Here is a 25,118-nt window from a genome sequence, read left to right as displayed (position 1 = left end):
CTGTAAGCAGGGACCTTTAGCTGCTGCGACAGATTGCCTGGATGTCACGTGGCTAATGCTTCAGCCACCATCTCAGTCACACCTCTAGGCATCTGATCCTGGTAGCAGACTTGAAATCTCTTGAGATCTCATGGTGTCCGCACAAAAGGGTATGACTACATATGATGATCCCTCTGAAGAGCACTGGTGCGGGGTGGGGTAGAGTTACCTAGCAGGAACATGAGTTTGGTCTGCTTCACCCAGACATTGATGGTATGAGGGTGCCTGCAAGACTGTACTTTATCAGTGGTAAATTAGCAGTCAAATGTGTTACCATCCTCCATTTATCACTACTGCCTACTGTCTGTTCTTTGAATTTACGGGAAGAAAATAATAAACTGCAAGAGTTATGGAACATGCACACACAGATAATTGCTCTTAGGTTCGCAGCGTTATTGTGTGGCTGCAGTAGTTGATAAGTTGACTGACCGTGGAGACTCCAAATTATGCATTAAAAGGGCAGGGACAATTAGCAATTATATATTTATGTTTGAAGGAGTTTTCATTGATAAATGCACTCTTGTCAGGTTGGCCAGAACTCTCTGATGAATACTAGATATATCCTAATCCTGCACTTCAGAAGTAGAAAGAGACTATTATTTTGAAAGGAGCATGACAGAGCTAGAAGTGTTGGTTACTAAGTGTCTGTCAATCTCTTTCTAGGGGTCAAGTGCAAAGTGTGAGGTGAGAATGGGTGTTTGTATTTGAGTGTTCCTTGGTTTAAACATTTAAAAACGTTTAAAAAGTATATTTTTAAGACATTTCCATGAGCAACAACATACTGAAGTCTTTATCAATAATCTGAAATAACAGTCAGGAATGTAGCATGTGAGGTATTTAAAATATTTATTGTAGTTTTAAATTGCAGAAAAAGAGAGAGATATTAGAAAATTAAAAATCCATGACTCTCCTGAAGGAGCCAATAGTGGCGCAGGAGGCCCCCCAGTCACTGAACTTCCTGTACTCTCCGGGCCTCAGGAAGTACTGCCTGCCTCTGTAGTTGGGATGCTCGTAGAGGGTCCAGTAGCCGTCCATCACGTTGCAGGAGTGAATGTCACGGAAGCGGAAGCGGTCATGAACCGACTCGCAGTCGTCACTGAACTCCATCGTCTGGCCTCCGAAGTCGCTCCTCTCATAGATCTTCATTCTGTACGAGCCACTATACTATAGTGGCAAACAAGTAACAAAACAATAATAGAGTACTCAAACACTTCTGACATTTGATTTCTACTTTTTATGTATTATAAAAACAGAGCAACTTTAGTTTGTCTATTGAGCAAATCATTAACAGTGACACTTATTTATACATTTCTGAGCAAGAAGTTATCTTCTAGTGTGTAAATGTAAATGCTGTTAATGATTATCAGTTTTTACAGTCTCTCACTGAATATTACATAGTGAACTACAGCTTGAAAGCATTTACATTACAGAAACAGGTACATTATTATTATTATTACTGTTGAGGTTTTTTTTTTCCCAGAATCCACACAAGAGTTAAGTTACCCTACTGTAAATCAATAGATTTTCTAGGGACTTATTCAAATTGACAAACCCAAACATCTATTTTCAAATTTTCACCACTTATCCTGGCAGGAATACACCCAGGACGGGACAGCGGGCCATTGCTGGGCAACACATACACACCCCTACAGGGCAATTTAGTGTGGCCAATTAACCTAACCTGTATGTCTTTGGACAGTGGGAGGAAACCAGAGTACCCGGAGGAAACCCACACGGACACAGGGAGAACATGCAAACTCCACACAGACAGGCACCCCGAGCCAGGACTTGAACCCGGGACCCCTGGAGGTGTGAAGCAGCAGTGCTAGCCAAGGTTGAACAAAACAAATAATGTAATTTCCTTTCATATGCTAATGTAAGTAACTCTATAACTTTATAAAACGTACGTTTGGGAAGACACGGCAGGACCTGATGCAGTCGTTGTAGCCCATCCAGCGCTGGTAGTCGGGATACTCGCCCCTGTTCAGCACGTACTGGTAGCCCATGTAGTTGGGGCGCTCGTACAGGACCCAACAGCCACCCTCCACTCGGATGGAGTTGCAGCGGCTGAAGAAAGAGTGCAGGTCAGCGCAGTCGCTGCTGCACTCATAGGAGCGACCTCCGAAATTCTTGTCCTCGTAGAAGGTAATCTAGAACAAAATAAGAAATTATTATTATTACCGTTGTTGCTGCAATACAAAAATAAAACAAAGGTAGTACATTATGTATAATGGTCTTATTTTAAAAGTACAAGCAATAGAAGTCTGGTTTCTGTTATTTTGTATGATAATCTTAAAGCATAGTATTATGGTTCACAGTTTCAAGCACTCTACCTTAGCCATGGTTGGAACAGACTGCTCAGGTACCAACATTCCCAAAAGCTTGTCTTTTTATAGATGTCAAAAGGTTTACAGTGCAGTAACTATTGTTTGTCACAAACAATGCTTTTTTTCTAGTCAGCAATACACATGCTTTACTTTCATGGTATAGGCAGATTACACGACAATGCAGGATGTTAATCCCTGTAGGGACTTAACTTGAAACTCAGCAAGTTTGTATAGGCAGTAACAGACTGAGAGGCTAAAGCCACACATAGACGACACAAAAGTGTACATTGGAGCTGCAGTTTGTTCATAGTTCAGATTTAGGTCATTTTTCATGCACAGGGCATTGTTCATGCAAAGGGGGGGACATGATGTATGAAAGACACAAAACACTGAATTGGAATTGATGGTCAATACTAACCCCTTAAGCAAGTAATGTAATGTAGGTAAATTCTTCCAGTTAAAGTTCTGCTGGAATTTCACTTTAATGTATATTCACCCACTGCTCTTTCTAGTTTCAGCATTTCATTTTAGTTTCAGCTTTGTATTTGGTTTCAATTTCAAAACATTTATTTAGTTTCAGTTGTAATTTCTTAAAATATATATTTGTTTTCAGTTTCAAAACATTTAATTTTAGTTTCATTTAATGGAATACAGAGTCTGGTATTATTTACCATTTGTAATTGTTGACGCATAAGTTATTCATTTTAGTGTAGACATTGTCACATTTACTTAAATAATACATTTTGAAGTAGATCAACCCACTACAGTCAAACTTGTTTGCAGTTCTGTATTAATGGTGTTGCGCTAAACAAGTGTCTCTCTCGCTCAAAGATCGAGGGACAAAAGCAGCCACAATTATGTAGTGAACTGGGGTTTCCCATAAGCAAAGAGCTTGGTGTTATTACATGTTTTGTGATTAACAAACCAAGTGCAGATCATGCAGTTCATGGTTAAACCTGAAGAGCTCAAATTTAAACAGCAGCATTCCGGCAGCGGACAGTTTCGGGGCCCTGTAACTGAATGCTCGACCCTCTGCGGTTTTCTTGTGTATTTTAGTACACAAAATGAGCTTCATGAGCTGATTATTTTTTAAATAAATGACTTTGGACTCTTGCATGCAGTGTGTGGACATTATCTTTCTTCATAATTACATTATATTTTCATAAAACCTTTATTTTGTAAAATATTATTTATATTAAAAATAAGACATTTCTAAATGCATTGTTGTTGTAAAATACAGCAACATAAGTCATACTATGAGCTGATATAATTATAGTAAAGAGCAGAACAATAACAGTGGTTAACCCCATTATAAATGACTTGCGGTCATTGACCTGTGTTGTAGCTTTTGATAAGACAGACAAAATGATCCCAAACTGAAAATTCTCTACATCGGACAGTTGTTGTTTTTGAAGATGTATTCAGAATATAACACTACAGTTTAATATTAAAAATGACAGCTAAATCCCGCCACAAGACACTAGTTGTCAATTATGTACAGGAAATGCATGGGCAAAAGTCAGTTGATTGACAGCAACCTGAACCAATTGTGCAGTACTGTAGAGTGATGCATTTAACAGGAAGTCAAAGCCCCAAACACTAGTATAAAAAAAAAAAAATCTAACTATATTTCCATAAACTACATTATGATATAATGTATACACCATGTATTGTTTTTGACATAAATATAAGAAAATTGCATTTGAAAAAAGTTTTTTGCTTTGCTGCCAAGAAACCGCAATCAGGAAGTGTTTTCCTCAATGATGTAATGTTGAACATCTACTAACATCAACATAAACAAAAAGCACACCATTTAAAACATGGTTTTATTATTATCAGTTGTAGTATTTGGATATGTAACGGTTTGTGGTAAACTTTTGTGGGAACTACAGTGTGATTGGGCATAGTATCAACCGCATAATTTCCCAAAAGATCCCATAATAGGCAACTCTGGGTTAATTTTGTTAAACTAAAAGAAAGGATTTTCTAGAACAAAAGATTATTCTGTGATCTGTGGGGATCGCTTCACCCCCCACAGGTTTTCAAATGCTGTAGAAGTCACAATGGGGTTTACCAAGAAACAGAGATTAAAAACTAGGTCTGTTCCCACTATACAGCCTATGGAAGCTTATTGCTGCCACTCAAAAAAATAAATAAACAATAGTTTTTTTACATTCCCTTCCAATTTTAGTGTCTTATTCTTTGTAAGTACTCTGCAAATCATTATTTTTTTAATGTTTTTATTATTATTATTATTATTATTATTATTATTATTATTATTATTATTATTATTATTATTATTATTTGCAGTTTATAATACTTCCCTGACCTGTCCGGGGACTACAGATGAAAATTTCCCATTTGGCTAACAGCAATGTTCATAAATGTGCACTGTCCCTGTCAAATAATAATAATTAAAAAAAAACTTCTCATAACAAAGGTAAAAACTGCAATTGCTACTTTTAATGTTAATGTACTATATATATATATATATATATATATATATATACACTCACCTAAAGGATTATTAGGAACACCTGTTCAATTTCTCATTAATGCAATTATCTAACCAACCAATCACATGGCAGTTGCTTCAATGCATTTAGGGGTGTGGTCCTGGTCAAGACAATCTCCTGAACTCCAAACTGAATGTCTGAATGGGACAGAAATGTGATTTAAGCAATTTTGAGCGTGGCATGGTTGTTGGTGCCAGACGGGCCGGTCTGAGTATTTCACAATCTGCTCAGTTACTGGGATTTTCACGCACAACCATTTCTAGGGTTTACAAAGAATGGTGTGAAAAGGGAAAAACATCCAGTATGCGGCAGTCCTGTGGGCGAAAATGCCTTGTTGATGCTAGAGGTCAGAGGAGAATGGGCCGACTGATTCAAGCTGATAGAAGAGCAACTTTGACTGAAATAACCACTCGTTACAACCGAGGTATGCAGCAAAGCATTTGTGAAGCCACAACACGTACAACCTTGAGGCGGATGGGCTACAACAGCAGAAGACCCCACCGGGTACCACTCATCTCCACTACAAATAGGAAAAAGAGGATACAATTTGCACAAGCTCACCAAAATTGGACAGTTGAAGACTGGAAAAATGTTGCCTGGTCTGATGAGTCTCGATTTCTGTTGAGACATTCAGATGGTAGAGTCAGAATTTGGCGTAAACAGAATGAGAACATGGATCCATCATGCCTTGTTACCACTGTGCAGGCTGGTGGTGGTGGTGTAATGGTGTGAGGGATGTTTTCTTGGCACACTTTAGGCCCCTTAGTGCCAATTGGGCATCGTTTAAATGCCACGGCCTACCTGAGCATTGTTTCTGACCATGTCCATCCCTTTATGACCACCATGTACCCATCCTCTGATGGCTACTTCCAGCAGGATAATGCACCATGTCACAAAGGTCCAATCATTTCAAATTGGTTTCTTGAACATGACAATGAGTTCACTGTACTAAACTGGCCCCCACAGTCACCAGATCTCAACCCAATAGAGCATCTTTGGGATGTGGTGGAACGGGAGCTTCGTGCCCTGGATGTGCATCCCACAAATCTCCATCAAATGCAAGATGCTATCCTATCAATATGGGCCAACATTTCTAAAGAATGCTTTCAGCACCTTGTTGAATCGATGCCACGTAGAATTAAGGCAGTTCTGAAGGCGAAAGGGGGTCAAACACAGTATTAGTATGGTGTTCCTAATAATCCTTTAGGTGAGTGTATATATATCAGCCATAACATTATGACCACCTGCCTAATATTGTGTAGGTCCCCCTTTTGCCGCCAAAACAGCTCTGACCCGTCGAGGCATGGACTCCACTAGACCTCTGAAGGTGTGCTGTGGGATCTGGCACCAAGACGTTAGCAGCAGATCCTGTAAGTCCTGTAAGTTGCGAGGTGGGGCCTCCATGGATCGGACTTGTTTGTCCAGCACATCCCACAGATGCTCGATTGGACTGAGATCTGGGGAATTTGGAGGCCAAGTCAACACCTTGAACTCGTGATTCATCAGACCAGGACACCTTCTTCCATTGCTCCGTGGTCCAGTTCTGATGCTCACGTGCCCATTGTAGGCGCTTTGGGCAGTGGACAGGGGTCAGCATGGGCACCCTGACTGGTCTGCGGCTACGCAGCCCCATACGCAACAAACTGCGATGCACTGTGTGTTCTGACACCTTTCTATCAGAACCAGCATTCACTTTTTCAGCAATTTGAGCTACAGTAGTTCGTCTGTTGGATCGGACCACACGGGCCAGCCTTCGCTCCCCACGTACATCAATGAGTCTTGGCCGCCCATGACCCTGTCGCCGGTTCACCGCTTTTCCTTCCTTGGACCACTTTTGATCGGTACTGACCACTGCAGACCGGGAACACCCCACAAGAGCTGCAGTTTTGGAGATGCCCAGTCGTCTAGCCATCACAATGTGGCCCTTGTCAAAGTCGCTCAGATCCTTACGCTGCCCATTTTTCCTGCTTCTAACACATCAAGTTTGAGGACAAAATGTTCACTTGCAGCCTAATATATCCCACCCACTGACAGGTGCCATGATAACGAGATTATCAGTGTTATTCACTTCACCTGTCAGTGCTCATAATGTTATGGCTGATCGGTGTATATATATGATCTTATTCTATACCTTATTGCAATATGTGGATACATTTTTATGGTGATTTTTATTACCCTTTTAACAGGGTGTACATTTTATTTATAAAACTATGTAATCTGACTGAATACATAACACTGTGATCATATAAAAAGTAAAATTACATGGAAGAACCTCCTGAAAATGAACTTAATATTTGTCATTTAAATGTATAATTAAATACAACTAGGGACGCTTTAGCTTAGATCTTACAAGGTCAAAGTTACACTACAAGTTCATAGGATTGAAAAGCATTCATTTTGTAAACTTTTGTAAACTTTCTTATGTTCTTCTGTTCTTATTTTAAGTGGCCAAATTATCATTAATGCTCTGTTCAATGAAGGTTGGTGTGCCTTTTCAGTTTAGCAAAGAGGGAGACATCAGTAACATTATCTGGGTTTGGGATGTAGTTAAATGCCATTTGTGAATTCTGTAATCACTCTGTCCATTCATCACAGTTTGCTCATTAAAAACAGAAGGATTTTAACTGTCTTGTGGTTCATAAAAGCTTAAGAGTGTGTGTATGAATACAATAATTATTTTGTGAAACATCATCATTTATTTGATAGATGGTTATTTGGTGAATCACTGTATTTGCAATTGAAACAAAACTCTTGGCATTGTATGTTTAACTTGATTTATTAAAAATATTCAACAATTAGACTAGTTGAAGTCAGTGATGCGTCTGAAGGAGCCGATCTTGGAGCTCATGCCTCCCCAGTCGCTGTATCTCCGGTACTCTCCGGGCCTCATGAAGTACTGCCGGCCTCTGTAGTTGGGCTGCTCGTACATGATCCAGTAGCCGTCCATCACGTTGCAGGAGTGAATGTCATTGAAACGGAAACGGTCATAGACAGAGGGACAGTCGTCCATGAACTCCATCATCTGGCCTCCGAAGTCAGAGCGTTCATAGACCCTCATTCTGTAGGATCCTCGGTGCTGCAGGAAATGGATATGTTACTAAAAGGATTTTTCATGAAACCCCCAAACTAACTCGTTTGCCCACAACCTCTTTGCATAATTGTATTTTTCTACAGGGATGACAATTTTACAACTGATATTGTGACATGGTGTATTACAGACTGTGTGATTCCTAGAGTGAGATGTATAAGAAAATTATCAGCATGGGAATAGGATGATATTGGATAACATATGCATCAGATAGTTCCTACTTCATATTCAGTAATGTAGCCTTCAAGAGTCTCCAGTTGGTTTAGTATCGTGCAAATTACTGGATCTACCCAAGATATCCAAGTTGAGAACAACGATAAAGGACAAATCAAGACTATTAAGATAAAAAGACATGGACAGTTCTACCTCGCTGCTTTGGTTGTATTTAATTATTATAATGAAAGAAAGCACTAAGGCATGCCAAAATACCGCAATTCCAACAAACCAAATCAGACTGATGGTGCAGTCTCCTAGGAGTCATCAGAGTTAGTCTTAGATGAGTTAGTCTTAATCTGTGTCAGTGAAACAAGTCTTGTGAAGCTGCTGTCACATCACTGTATTACAATGTCTGCTTCTCTGGCTTTGCTTTTTCTTCCTTACACATGATGCACTGATTTCCTGATGTGTTTGTTTGTTTATTTTTTGGTTCATTACTATGCAATGGAGATGCAGCAGGTTGACACTTTAAATCCTTCACTGAAATGTACCTTCTAACAGGAACTCTATGCAGCTTCTAAAAGTACAGAATGGAAAATGCTTATAATTTTAATTCCTCTTTGCTGCAGCATGACCTATCCTATAGTCATGGGCGTATTATAGCGCACAATCTCCTGCACTCTCCTACACAATCACCACACTGGCAGCCATTGACCAGCAGAAGGTTTGTATCCAGTTCTTGGCACATGTAGGACACTGTAGGACCTTCCCGAAGAAGGAAGGTTTTCAATTAGATCAGAAGGACCTGCATGTACTGTGTGTACAAGACTCTATTTGAAATCTAATTAATGGAAGAGAAAGGAACATACGTGGGGAATGAACCGGCAGGACCTGATGCAGTCATTGTAGCCCATCCAGCGCTGGTAGTCAGGATACTCGCCCCTCCTCATGAAGTACTGGTAGCCCATGTAGTTGGGGCGCTCGTACACCATCCAGCAGCCGCTCTCCACCCTCATGGAGTTGCAGCGGCTGAAGTAGGAGTGCAGGTCGGCGCAGTCAGAGCTGCACTCATAGGAGCGGCCCTGGAAGTTCCTGTCCTCGTAGAAGATGATCTGGAAAAACACATAGAATATTGTTATGCTTTTACATCAATAAATAAATACATGTGCAGGTAGATAGATAGATACATAGATAGAAGTTCCTGTCCTCATAGAAGATGATCTGCAATGTTTTATGTATAGTAATTCTTTGTCAACAAACGTCTGTAAATTATTGGTGTAAATTAGGCATTTCTGTGCCCTTAAAAAGCAGGCAATTATTCACTGGTTTAATCTTATTTATTAAACTTTTATTTCTATTTGGAGTTCAAACTGGGCTGGCTTTCAGTGTTACCTTTCCCATGATGGAGTGTTGTCAGGTCTCTCTGTGTACAGCTCAGTGGAAAAAGTTCTCTTTTTATAAAACCTGCTGTGTGATTACATTGCATAAACTATTTTCATTCAAATTTACCTTTACAAATAACTCGTTTCTAGTGTTAGAGTAAAACAAAAAATGGTTATGTACAGCTGTGCCTTCATGTGTTGTGAGTTACCTTATTGTTCTACCTAGTTTTTACATATTCATCACTATTCACAAGCTATACCGTAGACATCCAACTACATCAGCAAAAACCTTGATCATAACAAAGCCATTCAAATAAAAAACCTCAAAGCTGCTGTGTTCACTGTTTTTTTTGTTGTTTTTTACCTAGTATATCAATTCATTGAGAATTTCCTAAACATTTTACGGTAGCACATTTGACATAAAACCTCAAGAAGTGGGAACTGTCTCCTCACAATGCAGAAAGCATTAACCTAAACCTAAAACCCAATCATTTATATATAGAAATGTACTTTCATTCTAAGAAAAATCCCAAGAGAATTAAATTGAGTTCAGGCAGTATTTAGTCTTTTGATTGCCACTCCACTCATATATATACACACACATGAAAAAGGAAGAGCACACTTTAAAATCACCATGGGAGATTTCAATGCAAGAACTGGAAAACAACAACACGATGAGACCTCAGTAGGTAAATATGGATATGGAGACAGGAATGAAAGAGGTGATAGATTAGTGGAAATCACAAATTCAAAAAGCCAAACATGAATGTACACCCATAAAAGTCTTAATGGAGGAAAAAGTGAAATAGATTACATCTTAATGACCCATAAACATTTAATAGAAGACTGCACAGTCATTGACAGTTCAATACTGGCAGCAACCACAGAATGGTTTGGTGCAGAATTCATCTCAATGCTGAAGTGTAAAGATGAAAAAAATAATGTAGAAAACAAACAAACCAATCGACATCATGAACCTCAGAAACCATCAAGCAGAGAACAAATTAGAATTGAAAAACAAATGTAGTGTACTTTGTGACCGACAATAAAAACTAGATGTATTACAGTTATGTGATATAATATCGATTGACCCCATGTGATTTGCAAGAGACTCAACACAACACAAGAAGATAAAAAGGTCTGCCAAGACACAAGAGAAGTTATGAAGATTAATACAGTCAAGACCCCAATCAAATGTTAACTACATTGAGCTGTGCAAAACCATAAGGAAACTTATTGCTGAACATGTATTACTAACAGTTGCAAAAATGCAATCGATATAGGAAATAATCTAATTATGATGAAAAATGATGATAGCACAACAATCACAAACTGAAATGCTGAGTGGAAGAATTATATAAAAACCTATACAGCAGTGATAACAGCAGTAAAGAAGAATATGAGATTTAAATGAACACAAGTAAAATAACAGATTCAGATTCCAGGAGAAGTAGGCCACAAAGAAGACGAAAAATATAATAACACCTGCAGTCACAGTGGAGATCCTAAAAGAAGCTAAAGAAGAAATTGAGAAGATTCTGGCAAAACTTTTCACAGTTTCTCAGAAATAAACAAATACCAGATAAATGGAACAAGCAAATGCCATTCTCCTTCACATGAAAGAAGGTCTGAAGAACTATAGGCCCATTAGTCTAATTCCCATCTTACACAAAGTATTTATAAATATATTAAGACATTTGTCTTCCAGACACAACGTTTAGCTCAGTTGCTTAGAGTTTGGTGCTAATAATGCAAGGGCTTGGGGTTGAGCCCCACATTGGCCAAGGATTATTTCAACTGTTCTTCAGACAAGTCCCTAAAGGCAAGCGCAGTGATGCACTTCAAGCAGTGGGAGTATCCACCCAGAATGATGCAGCTGTGTCATAGTTGGCTGCTTAGTTGCACACAGTAAAATGTCCTTTCTTTGCTTTTCTCAGCACCATTGAACTGCAGTTAGATCTCAAATTTTATAAACTTGTAGGCTGCTGCAAATTCCTTATTGAAGAGTCTTGGAGAGGAAAGTAAGGCTTAAAGATTCGAGGCGAGTTTATGGAATGACACATTTTACCCATGGTGCCAATTAGACATTTAGCTGTTGGTCACCTCGACTCGGCTGCTTAAATGTTGAAAAAGAGAGAATCCCACAAATGCCCGGGCCTCAAACTCAGGGCTATCATCTTGGATATCAGCTCCCAGTTGTCTTACACATTCTGTCCTTATGGACCAGTGGTCTAAGGCACCAAACTCAAGGTGTTATTCCCTCAAGGCTGAAGAAGTGTTTCCAGGTCTCCCTGTGAAGGCCTGGGTCCAAATCTCAGCTTTGAAATTCACTACCCAGCAGAGGGAACCTACAAGAACTGCTGAATTTATCCTGAAATCATGCAAATTTAACAACTTACCACAATTTAACACAGGTGGAGATCACTTTATTAGGTTTATTATTTTGATGGTGATTTAGTTTTGCTATTTCAAAGGGGTTGTACACTTATCCAACCAAGCTGTTTCAGGTTTTATTTTTAATTACATTTCTTGAAATGTCTAGAATATTGTTGTCTCTTAGAAGTTGTAGGGTAGGTTTTGGTCAATGAGAAATAATGTATATGTATCTTTATAATTAAAGAAGGCAAAATATGTTATGGGATATACACTCACCTAAAGGATTATTAGGAACACCTGTTCAATTTCTCATTAATGCAATTATCTAACCAACCAATCACATGGCAGTTGCTTCAATGCATTTAGGGGTGTGGTCCTGGTCAAGACAATCTCCTGAACTCCAAACTGAATGTCTGAATGGGAAAGAAAGGTGATTTAAGCAATTTTGAGCGTGGCATGGTTGTTGGTGCCAGACGGGCCGGTCTGAGTATTTCACAATCTGCTCAGTTACTGGGATTTTCACGCACAACCATTTCTAGGGTTTACAAAGAATGGTGTGAAAAGGGAAAAACATCCAGTATGCGGCAGTCCTGTGGGCGAAAATGCCTTGTTGATGCTAGAGGTCAGAGGAGAATGGGCCGACTGATTCAAGCTGATAGAAGAGCAACTTTGACTGAAATAACCACTCGTTACAACCGAGGTATGCAGCAAAGCATTTGTGAAGCCACAACACGTACAACCTTGAGGCGGATGGGCTACAACAGCAGAAGACCCCACCGGGTACCACTCATCTCCACTACAAATAGGAAAAAGAGGATACAATTTGCACAAGCTCACCAAAATTGGACAGTTGAAGACAGGAAAAATGTTGCCTGGTCTGATGAGTCTCGATTTCTGTTGAGACATTCAGATGGTAGAGTCAGAATTTGGCGTAAACAGAATGAGAACATGGATCCATCATGCCTTGTTACCACTGTGCAGGCTGGTGGTGGTGGTGTAATGGTGTGGGGGATGTTTTCTTGGCACACTTTAGGCCCCTTAGTGCCAATTGGGCATCGTTTAAATGCCACGGCCTACCTGAGCATTGTTTCTGACCATGTCCATCCCTTTATGACCACCATGTACCCATCCTCTGATGGCTACTTCCAGCAGGATAATGCACCATGTCACAAAGGTCCAATCATTTCAAATTGGTTTCTTGAACATGACAATGAGTTCACTGTACTAAACTGGCCCCCACAGTCACCAGATCTCAACCCAATAGAGCATCTTTGGGATGTGGTGGAACGGGAGCTTCGTGCCCTGGATGTGCATCCCACAAATCTCCATCAAATGCAAGATGCTATCCTATCAATATGGGTCAACATTTCTAAAGAATGCTTTCAGCACCTTGTTGAATCGATGCCACGTAGAATTAAGGCAGTTCTGAAGGCGAAAGGGGGTCAAACACAGTATTAGTATGGTGTTCCTAATAATCCTTTAGGTGAGTGTACATTCTGTTCTAAATTATAAACATTTATAAACATTTTTCACTTGCTTGATAGTTTCCATTATTAATTAAAAAAAAACTTTTTTTTTACAAATCCCAGATCAGAGAGTTAAGAGAGTGTGTTTTCTGATTTACTGCTCCTGTCATTGGGAAAGATATTCATATTAATTATGAATTGTGTCAAGACAAATAGTGAACAGAGACATAGCAAGGAATACAATTTATCACTGGCATTCCCATACCATTTTGTTCTAAGGAGTGCAACAAGGGGCCATGAAATTGTAAGTCTATTGTCTGTAGAGCATGATAATTGTCAAGCTAAAATAGAGATTCTTGATATCTTTTGTATAATTTTAAACTAATATGTCAGAGATTGGGACTTGGCTACAACACAAATTCCACGCACGGGTACCTTAGGGAGACACCAGCAGTCTGCCAAGCTATAGAAGACCTTTCACCTGAAGTCATGTTTAGTGTGATCATACTGGAGAAGGCCCACCTTCACATTCGTGGTGTCCGAAACAGACCGGTGTTGTGTGCACAGTACAGATCGGCTAACACTGCCTGTCCCAACTCTTGATGAGGCCTACAAGCATCCCTACAAATTTGGTGGCTGGGCATTTGACAGGGGAAGAAGCTGGAAGGGTGCTTTGTGTTTTCTAGCCTGACTGACGGAGTTTCCTGTCACTCTTTGTACTGAGTTGCCCGAACCTCCCAGCATTTAGAAACCTGCCTGCTTGTGTCAGTTGTTAATTTAGTTGAATTAAGTAGGTTGAAGGAGCTTGATCAGTTAACACTGGCTGCTTACCAGGCATGGCTGCAAAAGTAAAACTCAACCAAAAAATTACATTGTTTTTCATTTCCTTTATTTTGAATTTACAGATGTAAAACATTGCATTGCCTGCTTAGCATCCGAAATCCATGATGCGCTTGAAGGAGCCCACCCTGGCGCTCATGGCCCCCCAGTCGCTGAACCTCCTGTACTCTCCACTGTGCAGGTAGAACATCCTGCCTCTGTAGTTTGGCTGATCGTAGAAGAGCCAGTGTCCATCCATCACATTGCAGGAGGAAATGTCGTTGGAATGGAAACAATCGTAGACAGAAGGACAGTCATCCGTGAGCTCCATCATCTGGCCTCCAAACTCCGCTCTCTCGTAGATCCTCATTCTGTAGGATCCCCGGTACTGTGATAAAAAAATACCACCATATAGTTAATTACACCCATCTATTATGGTGATTTTTTTACTTCGAGGCATGGTGCATAGTGAGGATAGAAAGTGTGTCGGCAGGGCCCTGTTCTTTAATAATAGATAACACAGATATTTCCAATTACTGTATGAGTTCCCTCAGACCCCATAACTTTGTTGTGTAAATACCTGGAGACACAGCAAGTCAAAGATTTTTAAAGAGAGCCTATGATTGCTTGTTTCTCTAGGGCAACAGGTTAAAAATGCAAGCAAAGTATGAACATGCTAAAAGGGCAGCAGGAAGGTTGAGGAGTTTATATACAGGCAGAGAGCAGTTTCAGAGACATAGACTCCAAAACACGAAGATCTCATTCGAGAAGGACAATAGTAAATTAGGATGCCAGAACCCAGGCCCTCCACCACACAGTCAACACATGGGAAATGAACCTACTGGTGGGATCATGCGGCAGGACCTGATGGAGTCACTCATGCCCATCCAGCGCTGGAAGTCAACGTACTCCCCCCGGGTCAGGAAATACTGGTAGCCCATGTAGTTGGGACGCTCGTAGATCATCCAGCAGCCGCTCTCCACTCGGATGGAGTTGCAGCGGCTGAAGTAGGAGTGCATCTCAGCACAGTCGCTGCTGCACTCATAGGAGCGGCCCTGGAAGTTCCTGTCCTCGTAGAAGATGATCTGAAACATACAATAATAAGACACCATTAGGAGAAGGGACTGTGAGGGGAAAGCATCGATATTTCAGAGGACTCCATTCTGTTCTTGCATCACAGTTAGGACGGTGCATGTAAATCCCCAGTTGTATGTGTTTACCTTTCCCATTTTGAGCTTGGAAGACTGGTCCTCTTTTCCATACTTTTTTGAGGAAACCACCTTGATTTATATAGAAAAATGTGAAGTGCAAACGGTGCACGCAGTATTCATATTCAAATTCAAAGTAAAGGATAAAAAAACATTCTGTAACCCTTTGTGACTGTAACACTGTAGTTCAGAGCTAATGGAGAACCTGTATAGTAATCCATGTAACAAAGAATTGTGTCAGGCAAGCACATGTCTGTAACAAAGACAAGACGAGAAAGAGAAATGGCTTAAACAAATTTTAGGTTTGGTTTTTGGCAGAGGCTTTTTTTTTTTAACAGTGCTTTGGTTTTAACTTCAGAAATTCAGAAAAGCTGTTTTAGAACTATCAGGAAGTTTCTTAATTCATAATTTTCACAACATGAAGAAACATCTTCAGTATGTTTCATGTGCTGAGTAGATATTTCACAAATAATGCGGCTAAGACTGTGTGAGAAAGCAGAGATGAGTTCGGTGCTGTATTCACACAGCTGGACTGCCTCCATGCTGGTAATCAACAGTCCACTAAGAATGGACAAAATTATTAAACATACAAATTTTTACTTTACCTGGTGCAATATTGTACTGGATTTCAGTGGGCTTGTGTAGGTCCTTTCTCATTCACATAGGCCAAGAGAGATAAGTCCTTATCCAACAAAATACAAAGAAGTCCCTCCTCGATTGACCACAAATGCATGGCTGTGTCTGAGTATCCCTCTCACCTTCCTGTATTCTTCCAGTGTCCGCCATCTGTATCTTTTGTAATTGTCTGTTATCCAGACATACAGGGCAATTAAAAATAAAGCTTTTACTCCTCTATTAGGTGTCATGCTTTTTTAATTACATATAAAAAGAACTAGTTTCGACAGACGAACATTAAGTTCTGCCTTAATAGTAATTTATTTCAAGCTTTATAGCTCTGTGATGTCTCATTTAGACAATGAGAGACATGCTGATGGTATTATGGATCAAAGAGGCCAGTGATTTTTTGTTGTTGTAATTGTTCCCTCAAATTAATTGTAATTGATCCAATCAAACAATGCCAGAACGGAGAAATCGGTGTGGTGAGAATATCTGGACTTCCACAGCATCACTTATCACTATCTCCTGTACATACTGTCAGTGAACGAGTGGCTTAGACTGATGCACTTCGCATATAATCAGTTTTATCACAATTAGCTATGCTTAACATAAATCACGGGGACTCCTCAGGTATACAATTTCTATGGTATGATAACCGTAAGTAAAAATACAGCTGTGACCAGAATATCACTGTATAAATGATGCAACTTATTTCTCTATATTTTAGAGAATCAAATAATATGCTCAACTTAATTTGTATACTATGGAGCTTATTTTATTTGTACAGCCTTATAGGTAGGGATTGACTACAGAAATAAAAGTCAAATGTAGGCAGCCTCATTATTGTTAACATTGACTCTCTGCTCAAAAGAATGCTCATCTTTTTAGTTAAGGGCTGTGATTTTTGTAAACATTATTATTATTAATTTGATACACTGCAGATAAATCTAACATACAACCAAAAATGTGTAAATAATTAAACCAGTTTATTTGCTGGTAAATAGAATTAGGAAATAATCGGTTATACTGCTTAAAGCACAAATATTGATTATTTAAAAGCACTGCACAGAAGACTATACAGTTATACCTCTCTCTGCATGATGGAGAGTTTCTAGAACAAGTTGTGCTAGACGGCATCATAAATATATTGAATTAATGAGGGTAGGTTTCATAAACACAGAAATAAATATGAAAATGTGTTAAATACTAATATAAATGTGCTGTTAATAAAATACATTTTGATAGTTTGGTTGTGTTTGAATTTTGGATTGTGTTCCTGCTTCTGCTTCACTTAATTTACGATTCTCCCTCAGAACTTGGCTTATGGCCTGTTGTGGGCCCATTATGATCATAATACTTTTGTGTTCCTTTTTAATGTTCTCTGTCTTTATGTAGAAAATAATTAAGAAACATTGATCTACCGTTGTCAACACTTTAACCAAGTGTGCTTTGTTTGATTTTTGTCTCACTTTGAATAATTGTGTTTTTAAATTACATAATGTGACATTCCTGAACAGCTATGCCATCTATTTATGCGTGGCGAGGGTTTTAGTTATATTGTTTAGCTATATTGATATGATTTAAAAAATGTCATTGGTTTATTTTATGTTGGTTTACATTATTTTAGTTTATTTCAACTGTTCAAGGTTTGTTTATTTATTTATTTATTTATTTATTTAGTTGTAGTATGTTTATCACTCTGTAAAGCACGCTATACAAATAAAAATTGATTGACTGATTGATTGAAAATTAATTAATTGACTCAATTTGTGCTGTAACGAATCCATGCATTGCCGATCGAGTGATATACCTGTACTGTATCTGCCACATTGTGTGATTGGATTATTTTTGCCCCTGAGATGCTGCAGAAGCATCCAGAAACTACTTACAAGAGCCAGTAGGGATGTGTTACAATATGAAAACACACAGAAAAAAAGGTAAGCATGAGTTAGAGAATATGAATGTATTCATTGTGTCTTGCAGTCATTCCCTTTTCCCTGGGATGTATTTAGAGGAAACTGAATAAGTAAGAGAGGTTTACATGAAGCAGGTCTGAGTCTGTAACGACTTGCCCCTTCCACTGTTAGGTAAAATGTACCCTGATGCATTCCCCTGTTTGTGGAAATGGTGCATCTGTACTTGCCTAGTGAAACCCGATAATATTTACAAGGAGTACTTTACTGTGCCACTAATATCTTAGTTGGAGGCATGATTCCAAGTTATATACACAGAAGTATTTCTTATGTGTTGCCAAAACAGATGACTATTTTCATGGAGTAGTAAGGTCAAAGGCAGAAATAGACAAAAGATCTTTGTTCTCCAAAATGCTATGCAAAACAAGGAACATTCAGTGTAATAAAGATCAGTATGATATGATATTTATATATTATACATTTGAATAAAGCATGTATAATATACACATTTTGCTTCTCTCATGAGTCTATTGTGTAATTACTACTTCCGTTTCTATTAATCTCTATAACTTAATGTTGCAACTCTAGGCTGGACCTTTCCTGGACCTGGAAATTAAAATTAATGGCAATAACTTGAATAATTATTGTTTCTTGTGAATGTTTGTCAAAAAGTTATATAAGTATAATGTGCAGAGGCAAACCATTACATATTGTGAAAAAAATTGCAAATGCATAAATGCTTTTTTACACTGTAGTGTTTTTAAGGAAGACTTCAGTTACATTGCAATATTGTTTAGGCACAGCAGTTGATAATTGATTTACAACAACACTGACATTATGTGTAGAAATCCTGCTTCCAAACTACATTACACTTGTTTAATTACTTACTTGTTTGTTTTCTATAGCTAAGCTATTATTTTCAGGGACCACTGGCCAATTTATACAGATGCTTGCTTTGTTTTACATTAGCCCCCAGGGTCTGACATAATTTTAAAATGTTAAAACTTTTTGCGTGAAGGTTTTGCATGGTTATAACTATAAGCAGTGGTGTCGTGGTAGAAAATAAGGCACCGGAATGCGGGGGGAGGTGTTGCCAGTTTGTCAACTGGGGTTGGGGTGGGGAGGTCTGACAGTTTTTTGGCAATGGGGTGCTGACAGATCTTGATGAGTACCAAATATGGTAATTTGAATGAATACTTGATAGGTTGCATTTCCATTTCCTATGTAAACAAATCAGCAGTGAAGACATACAGTGAAATTATTACAATTGGGCTTGTAATCTGGGGGAGAAGCCACCCTGACAGAACTGGGCACCTGCGTCAGGCAGTCAGGCAATCCCTTACATCGAACCATGGCCCACTGTGCATAGTATAATGTAGTTCACTACATGTACTAATTCCTCATAATAGCTTCACTGCTTTTCACAATAAGATAATGCTTCCAACAAATACATAAGTAAATACAATAAATATATATGTGTATATATATCATAATTTTATTCAATGCATGTAAATATACACAAAACAGGCATTTTACAATTTTACAATTTTCAATAGAAGTCAGTGATGCGTCTGAAGGAACTGATCCTGGGGCTCATGCCTCCCCAGTCGCTGTATCTCCGGTACTCTCCGGGCCTCATGAAGTACTGCCGGCCTCTGTAGTTGGGCTGCTCGTACATGATCCAGTAGCCGTCCATCACGTTGCAGGAGTGAATGTCATTGAAACGGAAACGGTCATAGACAGAGGGACAGTCATCCATGAACTCCATCATCTGGCCAGCGAAGTCAGTGCGTTCGTAGATCCTCATTCTGTAGGAGCCGCGGTACTTGGGGGCAAACACATTGATTTCTATGTTAAAACAAGCAGATCATCCTTTATTCATAAAGAATCAGAGTTGTTTTAAGTTTGAAATGACCTGTGGCTAATTGGTTCACTGTATCATCACCCCAACTCTGGGCCAACTCTATAGGATCACTATAGCTTCTACAAGTACAAGCTGGGTTCACACACAAACCCCTCAGCTGTAGCCAAACTGTTCCACCTCCAGTTTGATGGATACATATGTATCTAAGCAACGTTACATAAATTGAATGAAACCTTTACGTATCACACATGGTCATCTCTACACCTTACATTAGGAATGGACCGGCAGGACCTGATGCAGTCATTGAAGCCTATCCAGCGCTGGTAGTCGGGATACTCGCCCTTCCTCATGAAGTACTGGTAGCCCATGTAGTTGGGGCGCTCGTACGCCATCCAGCAGCCGCTCTCCACTCGGATGGAGTTGCAGCGGCTGAAGTAGGTGTGCAGGTCGGCGCAGTCAGAGCTGCACTCATAGGAGCGGCCCTGGAAGTTCCTGTCCTCGTAGAAGATGATCTGGAAAAACACATAGAATATTGTTATCCTTTAAAATAAATAAACAATTAAATATGCAGATAGATAGATAGATAGATAGATAGATGGCTAAACGGGTAGATACAACAACCAGATAGTAAAATATCATTTTACCTTTCCCATTTTGTAGTCAGCTCAAACAAAGTGCTGTTACTGATGAGTCGATGCCAGCAGCCATGCATTATATATACCTCACTGAGGAGAATAGCTCGTGCAGAATATTTTGTTATTTAAATACACATCGACGCACGTCAGAAAAAGCTTTACAAGTGTCTTCCAGACAATACTTTTTCAATGCTCATCATGATAATTGCTTTCAGCGCATTGTTTTTTGGTCCTCCCAAAAAAATCCAAATGCATTGTGAGCTATAGAAAGCATAGTAAGCCTTCGACTCAAATTCTGTTTTCATAGATTTGCTGCTGGATCCAGTGAGTTATGTTTTATGTGCTTTGATCACATTTAATCACATTTACATTTTATTAAGTACAAAACAGCACACAAATTCTACAATACTGTATGATTATGTTTAGCATTTATCTGATGTTTTTGCTCACTCGCAAGAGAATAATTTACACATAGGTAATATTCCAGTTCATAAAGATATTAAGATTATGTATGTACTGTTTTATTTAAGACACAAAGGTATTTCTTTTCATGATATGGATTAGGAAAATACAGATTGTTGGTAGCCTTGTTGTAGGGCTCAACTCTGTGACACCGAGCACAGTTTTCAAGAAGAAAAAGATTGGAATTCTCCAGTAAGCACATTTCCACCAGAGTTCATGCTTTTTCATTGACACCAGAGATTGCAGACCTCTGACAGGCCTTCTAGATACCAGTCGATGCCATCGATGGATCATCAAAGCATCCCACTAAGGTTCTAGATTGGGGCCTGGAAGACAACAAGTATCTGCTTGACAGCTGCGATTCACATCATTGGAACCATGTCCAAATACACCAGAGAGTTCAATAGTTACGCAGGAGTGTAAATCTTCGCTCATCTTGTCTTTATTTTAATTCACACTGTGAGGTAGTATAGTGTATTTGTCTGTAATGAGTGTACTTGGTCATCACTGGGGGCTGCATGTTCCTCTTTGACACAGAGTGCTGGTGACCTCTAATGCCACCTAGACAATGGCCTTTTGTGACAGCGCATGCAGTCTATTGTGAGTGACCTTTTCCATGTTAACACTGACGATCTCTCTGGGTGGGAACTTTGCCAACTAGGCATCTCTCCCCCTGGCTGAGTGTAAAGATCCCCCCCATTCTGGCTGAAAAGCAGTTTGCAAAACCTCCAATTGGGTGACTAGGTTTCAGGGCAATTCTTTACAACGTCTGACCTCTGGATGAAACTCATTGCAGTGTCACTGTCTCTGTGCCCTAGCTTGGAGTTTTCCATTCTGTTATTTGGCTGTGTCTATACTCGACTGAGTTGAGTATAGACACCCCAGACATAGTATGTATGCCACTATAGTCAATGCAGAATTAAGCATCCCTGAAAATATAGTCTACATTCAAAACAGAGTGCTTAATTTATTCCTGTATTGGGCTAGTGTCTGGTGCATGGCCCTTAGTTCAAGGAAAGAAAAAAAAACTTATATAGTAAAATAGAGCATTGTATATTACCTCTAAATCTCTACAGTTAATTCAATCATAAACTGGAGTAGATATATTGCAATGTGAAGATATGCTTCTGCTTATGTTATTTAATTTAAGTTTGATTGCAATGCAGTGTCCCCTTTGAAGGTCGTGTGGTAATTTTTCCAGGAAATTCTAACTTACATTTCAGCTGCCTGACATGTACAACATTTAAAATATCTGTAACTACGTGTTCATATCATAATACTTCAGACAGACCCTGGGATTGTGTTGAATTCCTGCAGTCTCTCATTTTATCTTAACAAAGCACTTCGTGTCATCTTTCGTGTGTTTTTTAAATGTGTTGAATATCTTGATTGTGGTTTCCTTTAAAGCATATTCTCTGCTGACTGTATACAATGGTAGAATAAACAATGTATTTTTGGCAGTTATGTTATTAAGTAAATGTAAAGGTTTTCACTCAAGCATGGCTACATATTTTATTTCACTTTCAGAAATGAATTATCCTCTTTTTTTTCTTAAAAAGTTTAATAAAATATTTGGCATCTTCTGGATTATGCTTTTTTGAGAATAAAATGCTGAAAATATTATTTTTTCAACTAAATGTTACAGTGACTTTAATGTGGACATTATGTTAACCTGCCACCTACATTTAGTGAAAAGGAAGGAGAGAACAAAGTTGGTACTGAGATCTAAATGTTTTATTTAATTTGCATAGAATCACAATGTATTTCACAGCTGTGCCAAGTTCAATAAATATCCATGATGCGTCTGAAGGAGCCGATCTTGGAGCTCATGCCTCCCCAGTCGCTGTATCTCCGGTACTCTCCGGGCCTCATGAAGTACTGCCGGCCTCTGTAGTTGGGCTGCTCGTACATGACCCAGTAGCCGTCCATCACGTTGCAGGAGTGAACGTCGTTGAATCGGAAACGGTCGTAGACAGAGGGACAGTCGTCCATGAACTCCATCATCTGGCCTCCGAAGTCAGAGCGTTCGTAGACCCTCATTCTGTAGGATCCTCGGTGCTGCAGGAAATGGAAAGTGGATTTGTGTGTTATTATAATTTTTTAATTGATGCATGTAAAAAGGTAAGGAACTGCTCATGTGATGGAAGCAGCGGCTGAGCCTGATCTCTCACAGCGCCCTGCTTCGGTGCTAGTCAGACAAAACCTCCTGCCTTTCACTGCTGGGGCTGTGAAGTCAGGTAACGCTGAGCAAAAATGGAGGAAGACAAATAGTGAGTGGATGATCAAGCTTCCCTTGCAGTGGGACAGTTTTCCCCTGAAGGGACATTAAATTTTACTTACATCGAAGGTAATTTATACACAAACACACTATATGAACTGAAATACTGGATATATGATTTGGTGATCAGTATAAGGGCAACAAACAGTCTTCAAGCCATTTATTTTGGTCCTTTATGTACATGATGGTTAAATGAGGCCGATTAACTCCCCCAAGCTAGTAAACGTTTTATATATATATATATATATATCTTAGCCCTTGGTGATGCCAGCTGACCACACACACACATGAACCCCGTGGAGGACCTACAGATCAGACTTCCACACTTCTGTCGGACACTCACTTGAGGAATGAAGCGACAGGACTTGATGCAATCATTGAAGCCCATCCAGCGAGCATACTCGGGATATTCCCCCCTGGTCAGGAAGTACTGGTGACCCATGTAGTTGACATTCTCATAGATCATCCAGCAGCCGCTCTCCACACGGATGGAGTTGCAGCGGCTGAAGTAGGAGTGCATGTCCGCACAGTCGGAGCTGCACTCATAGGAGCGGCCCTGGAAGTTCCTGTCCTCGTAGAAGATGATCTGAAAATCAACACAGAATATTTTAAAACACCGAAAGAACCAATGTGTTGAGCTCCAAACCATGTACATTCATTGTTCCTGATTATTGGTATTTTGGTAAAATGAACAGATAATCCTTACCCTGCCCATTTTGTTTCAGTGCCACCAAACCACAGCTTAACTCAGAACAGCAATAGTTGTCCTTATATGCTCGTCTCAGAACTATACTTTACGGGCAATGTTTTGTGATTTAAATACAGTGACACTTTTGGTCACATAAACAAAATCCTTTACAAGTACTGCATTTCATTTTGGTTTAACCTTTTTGTTTCCACACACCCCACAAATAATGGCAAAAAAACAACAACGGTATGGTGAGCTATTGACAAGTTTAGCAGAGCTAGCACATTTCAAACAAACTAAAGGAAACCTGCAGACACGGGGAAGCTGTGTCAGGGAACTCTCTGACAGAATGCTCTGATAGTGGATAAGATACTTTTTAGTGATGTTGAAATGCAGTTGGATATTCTGGCCGTGCCAATTTGCATATTATTATTGACACATAGTTCCTTAATGCTTTTCTGTAAAGCGTGTTAATATAAGCATTAACGAAAAGGAACATTTAAAGCCTAACAAAAATGTAGATATGATCCCCCTGATACATAAATATATTGAAATGTGTGTGGGGGGGTGCAGTTCCACAGGGGTTTTAATACTTTGGGAGTTGTATAGAATTTATAGCTGTTCTTGTGCTAATGTAGTGTCATGTACAGTCAGCCTCCTGCTCGTAATCTCTGTCCAAGGCACAGCTACTCACACCTGATCTGCACAGAAATCCCCATCCCCACTACACAGAAAGGCCTGTACTCAATGAAGTGCAGGGCTGAGATATAGCACAACCCTAGCTAAGAGATGTATATGCATATTCCATAAATATAATTAAACTTGAAAATATTTACGCTTTTAATTATCATAATGGAAAGGCTGATGTCAAAAAACCTTGCTTATGTCTCTCTTATTACCCATAAACAACCTAACATGCTTGCATAGTTCCTTGTCTTATTATGTTATTGTCTTTATTTAAGCCACTTTTATTGTGTTTTTGTTATCTATATCTATATTTATATCTATATCTCTGCACTTATCAGCTTTTACAGTCCAGGATGTAAGACCTCATATATTGTGTAAATTGGAATTTGTAAAACGTATTATGCTTTGAATTGCACTGTATTATGTGAATTAGAATTTGTAATATGTTATGCCTTGTACTTAACTGTATTTTTGCCATTTGTATTGCGCTTATATTTTGTAAGTCGCCATGGATAAGGGTGTCTGCTAACAATAATATATATATATATATATATATGGATTTAACTGTGTGGGGTTCTCATTTCATTAATGGAATA

General features: G+C 39.2%; 3 protein-coding genes and 1 pseudogene across 3 annotated transcripts; all 4 read right to left on the bottom strand.

The window, feature by feature from the left end:
* Window positions 1–868: 868 nt before the first annotated feature.
* LOC136711598 (uncharacterized) lies at window positions 869–9,546 on the bottom strand (annotated as a pseudogene).
* A 4,671-nt stretch (window positions 9,547–14,217) lies between these two features.
* LOC136711619 (gamma-crystallin M2-like) lies at window positions 14,218–15,418 on the bottom strand. The gene is made up of 3 exons (XM_066687982.1): window positions 15,390–15,418; window positions 15,012–15,254; window positions 14,218–14,557 (listed from the first exon to the last, which is right to left on the bottom strand). Exons 1-3 carry the CDS (start codon window positions 15,396–15,398, stop codon window positions 14,279–14,281), a joined length of 531 nt encoding a protein of 176 aa, XP_066544079.1. The 5' UTR covers window positions 15,399–15,418; the 3' UTR covers window positions 14,218–14,278.
* Window positions 15,419–19,381: 3,963 nt separating this feature from the next.
* LOC136711620 (gamma-crystallin M2-like) lies at window positions 19,382–20,481 on the bottom strand. Its single transcript, XM_066687983.1, has 3 exons — window positions 20,417–20,481; window positions 20,042–20,284; window positions 19,382–19,733 (listed from the first exon to the last, which is right to left on the bottom strand). The coding sequence occupies exons 1-3, from the start codon at window positions 20,423–20,425 to the stop codon at window positions 19,458–19,460; spliced, it is 528 nt and encodes a 175-aa protein (XP_066544080.1). The 5' UTR covers window positions 20,426–20,481; the 3' UTR covers window positions 19,382–19,457.
* A 2,104-nt stretch (window positions 20,482–22,585) lies between these two features.
* LOC136711594 (gamma-crystallin M2-like) lies at window positions 22,586–23,920 on the bottom strand. Its single transcript, XM_066687951.1, has 3 exons — window positions 23,854–23,920; window positions 23,491–23,733; window positions 22,586–22,927 (listed from the first exon to the last, which is right to left on the bottom strand). Exons 1-3 carry the CDS (start codon window positions 23,860–23,862, stop codon window positions 22,652–22,654), a joined length of 528 nt encoding a protein of 175 aa, XP_066544048.1. The 5' UTR covers window positions 23,863–23,920; the 3' UTR covers window positions 22,586–22,651.
* Between the last annotated feature and the right edge of the window lie 1,198 nt (window positions 23,921–25,118).

The sequence above is a fragment of the Amia ocellicauda genome, chromosome 16 (assembly GCF_036373705.1).
Source record: "Amia ocellicauda isolate fAmiCal2 chromosome 16, fAmiCal2.hap1, whole genome shotgun sequence".
NCBI classification, from domain to species: domain Eukaryota; kingdom Metazoa; phylum Chordata; class Actinopteri; order Amiiformes; family Amiidae; genus Amia; species Amia ocellicauda.
The sequence above is the reverse complement of the archived record's forward strand: the minus strand, read 5'-3'. Positions and strand labels throughout refer to the sequence as shown.

Coding starts and splice junctions, on each gene's coding strand:
- LOC136711620 (XM_066687983.1), bottom strand. Junction 19,734..20,041: donor CCTGCCGGTCCATTCCTAAT/GTAAGGTGTAGA, acceptor TTTGCCCCCAAG/TACCGCGGCTCCTACAGAAT.
- LOC136711594 (XM_066687951.1), bottom strand. Junction 22,928..23,490: donor CCTGTCGCTTCATTCCTCAA/GTGAGTGTCCGA, acceptor CATTTCCTGCAG/CACCGAGGATCCTACAGAAT.
- LOC136711619 (XM_066687982.1), bottom strand. Junction 14,558..15,011: donor CCTGCCGCATGATCCCACCA/GTAGGTTCATTT, acceptor TTTTTATCACAG/TACCGGGGATCCTACAGAAT.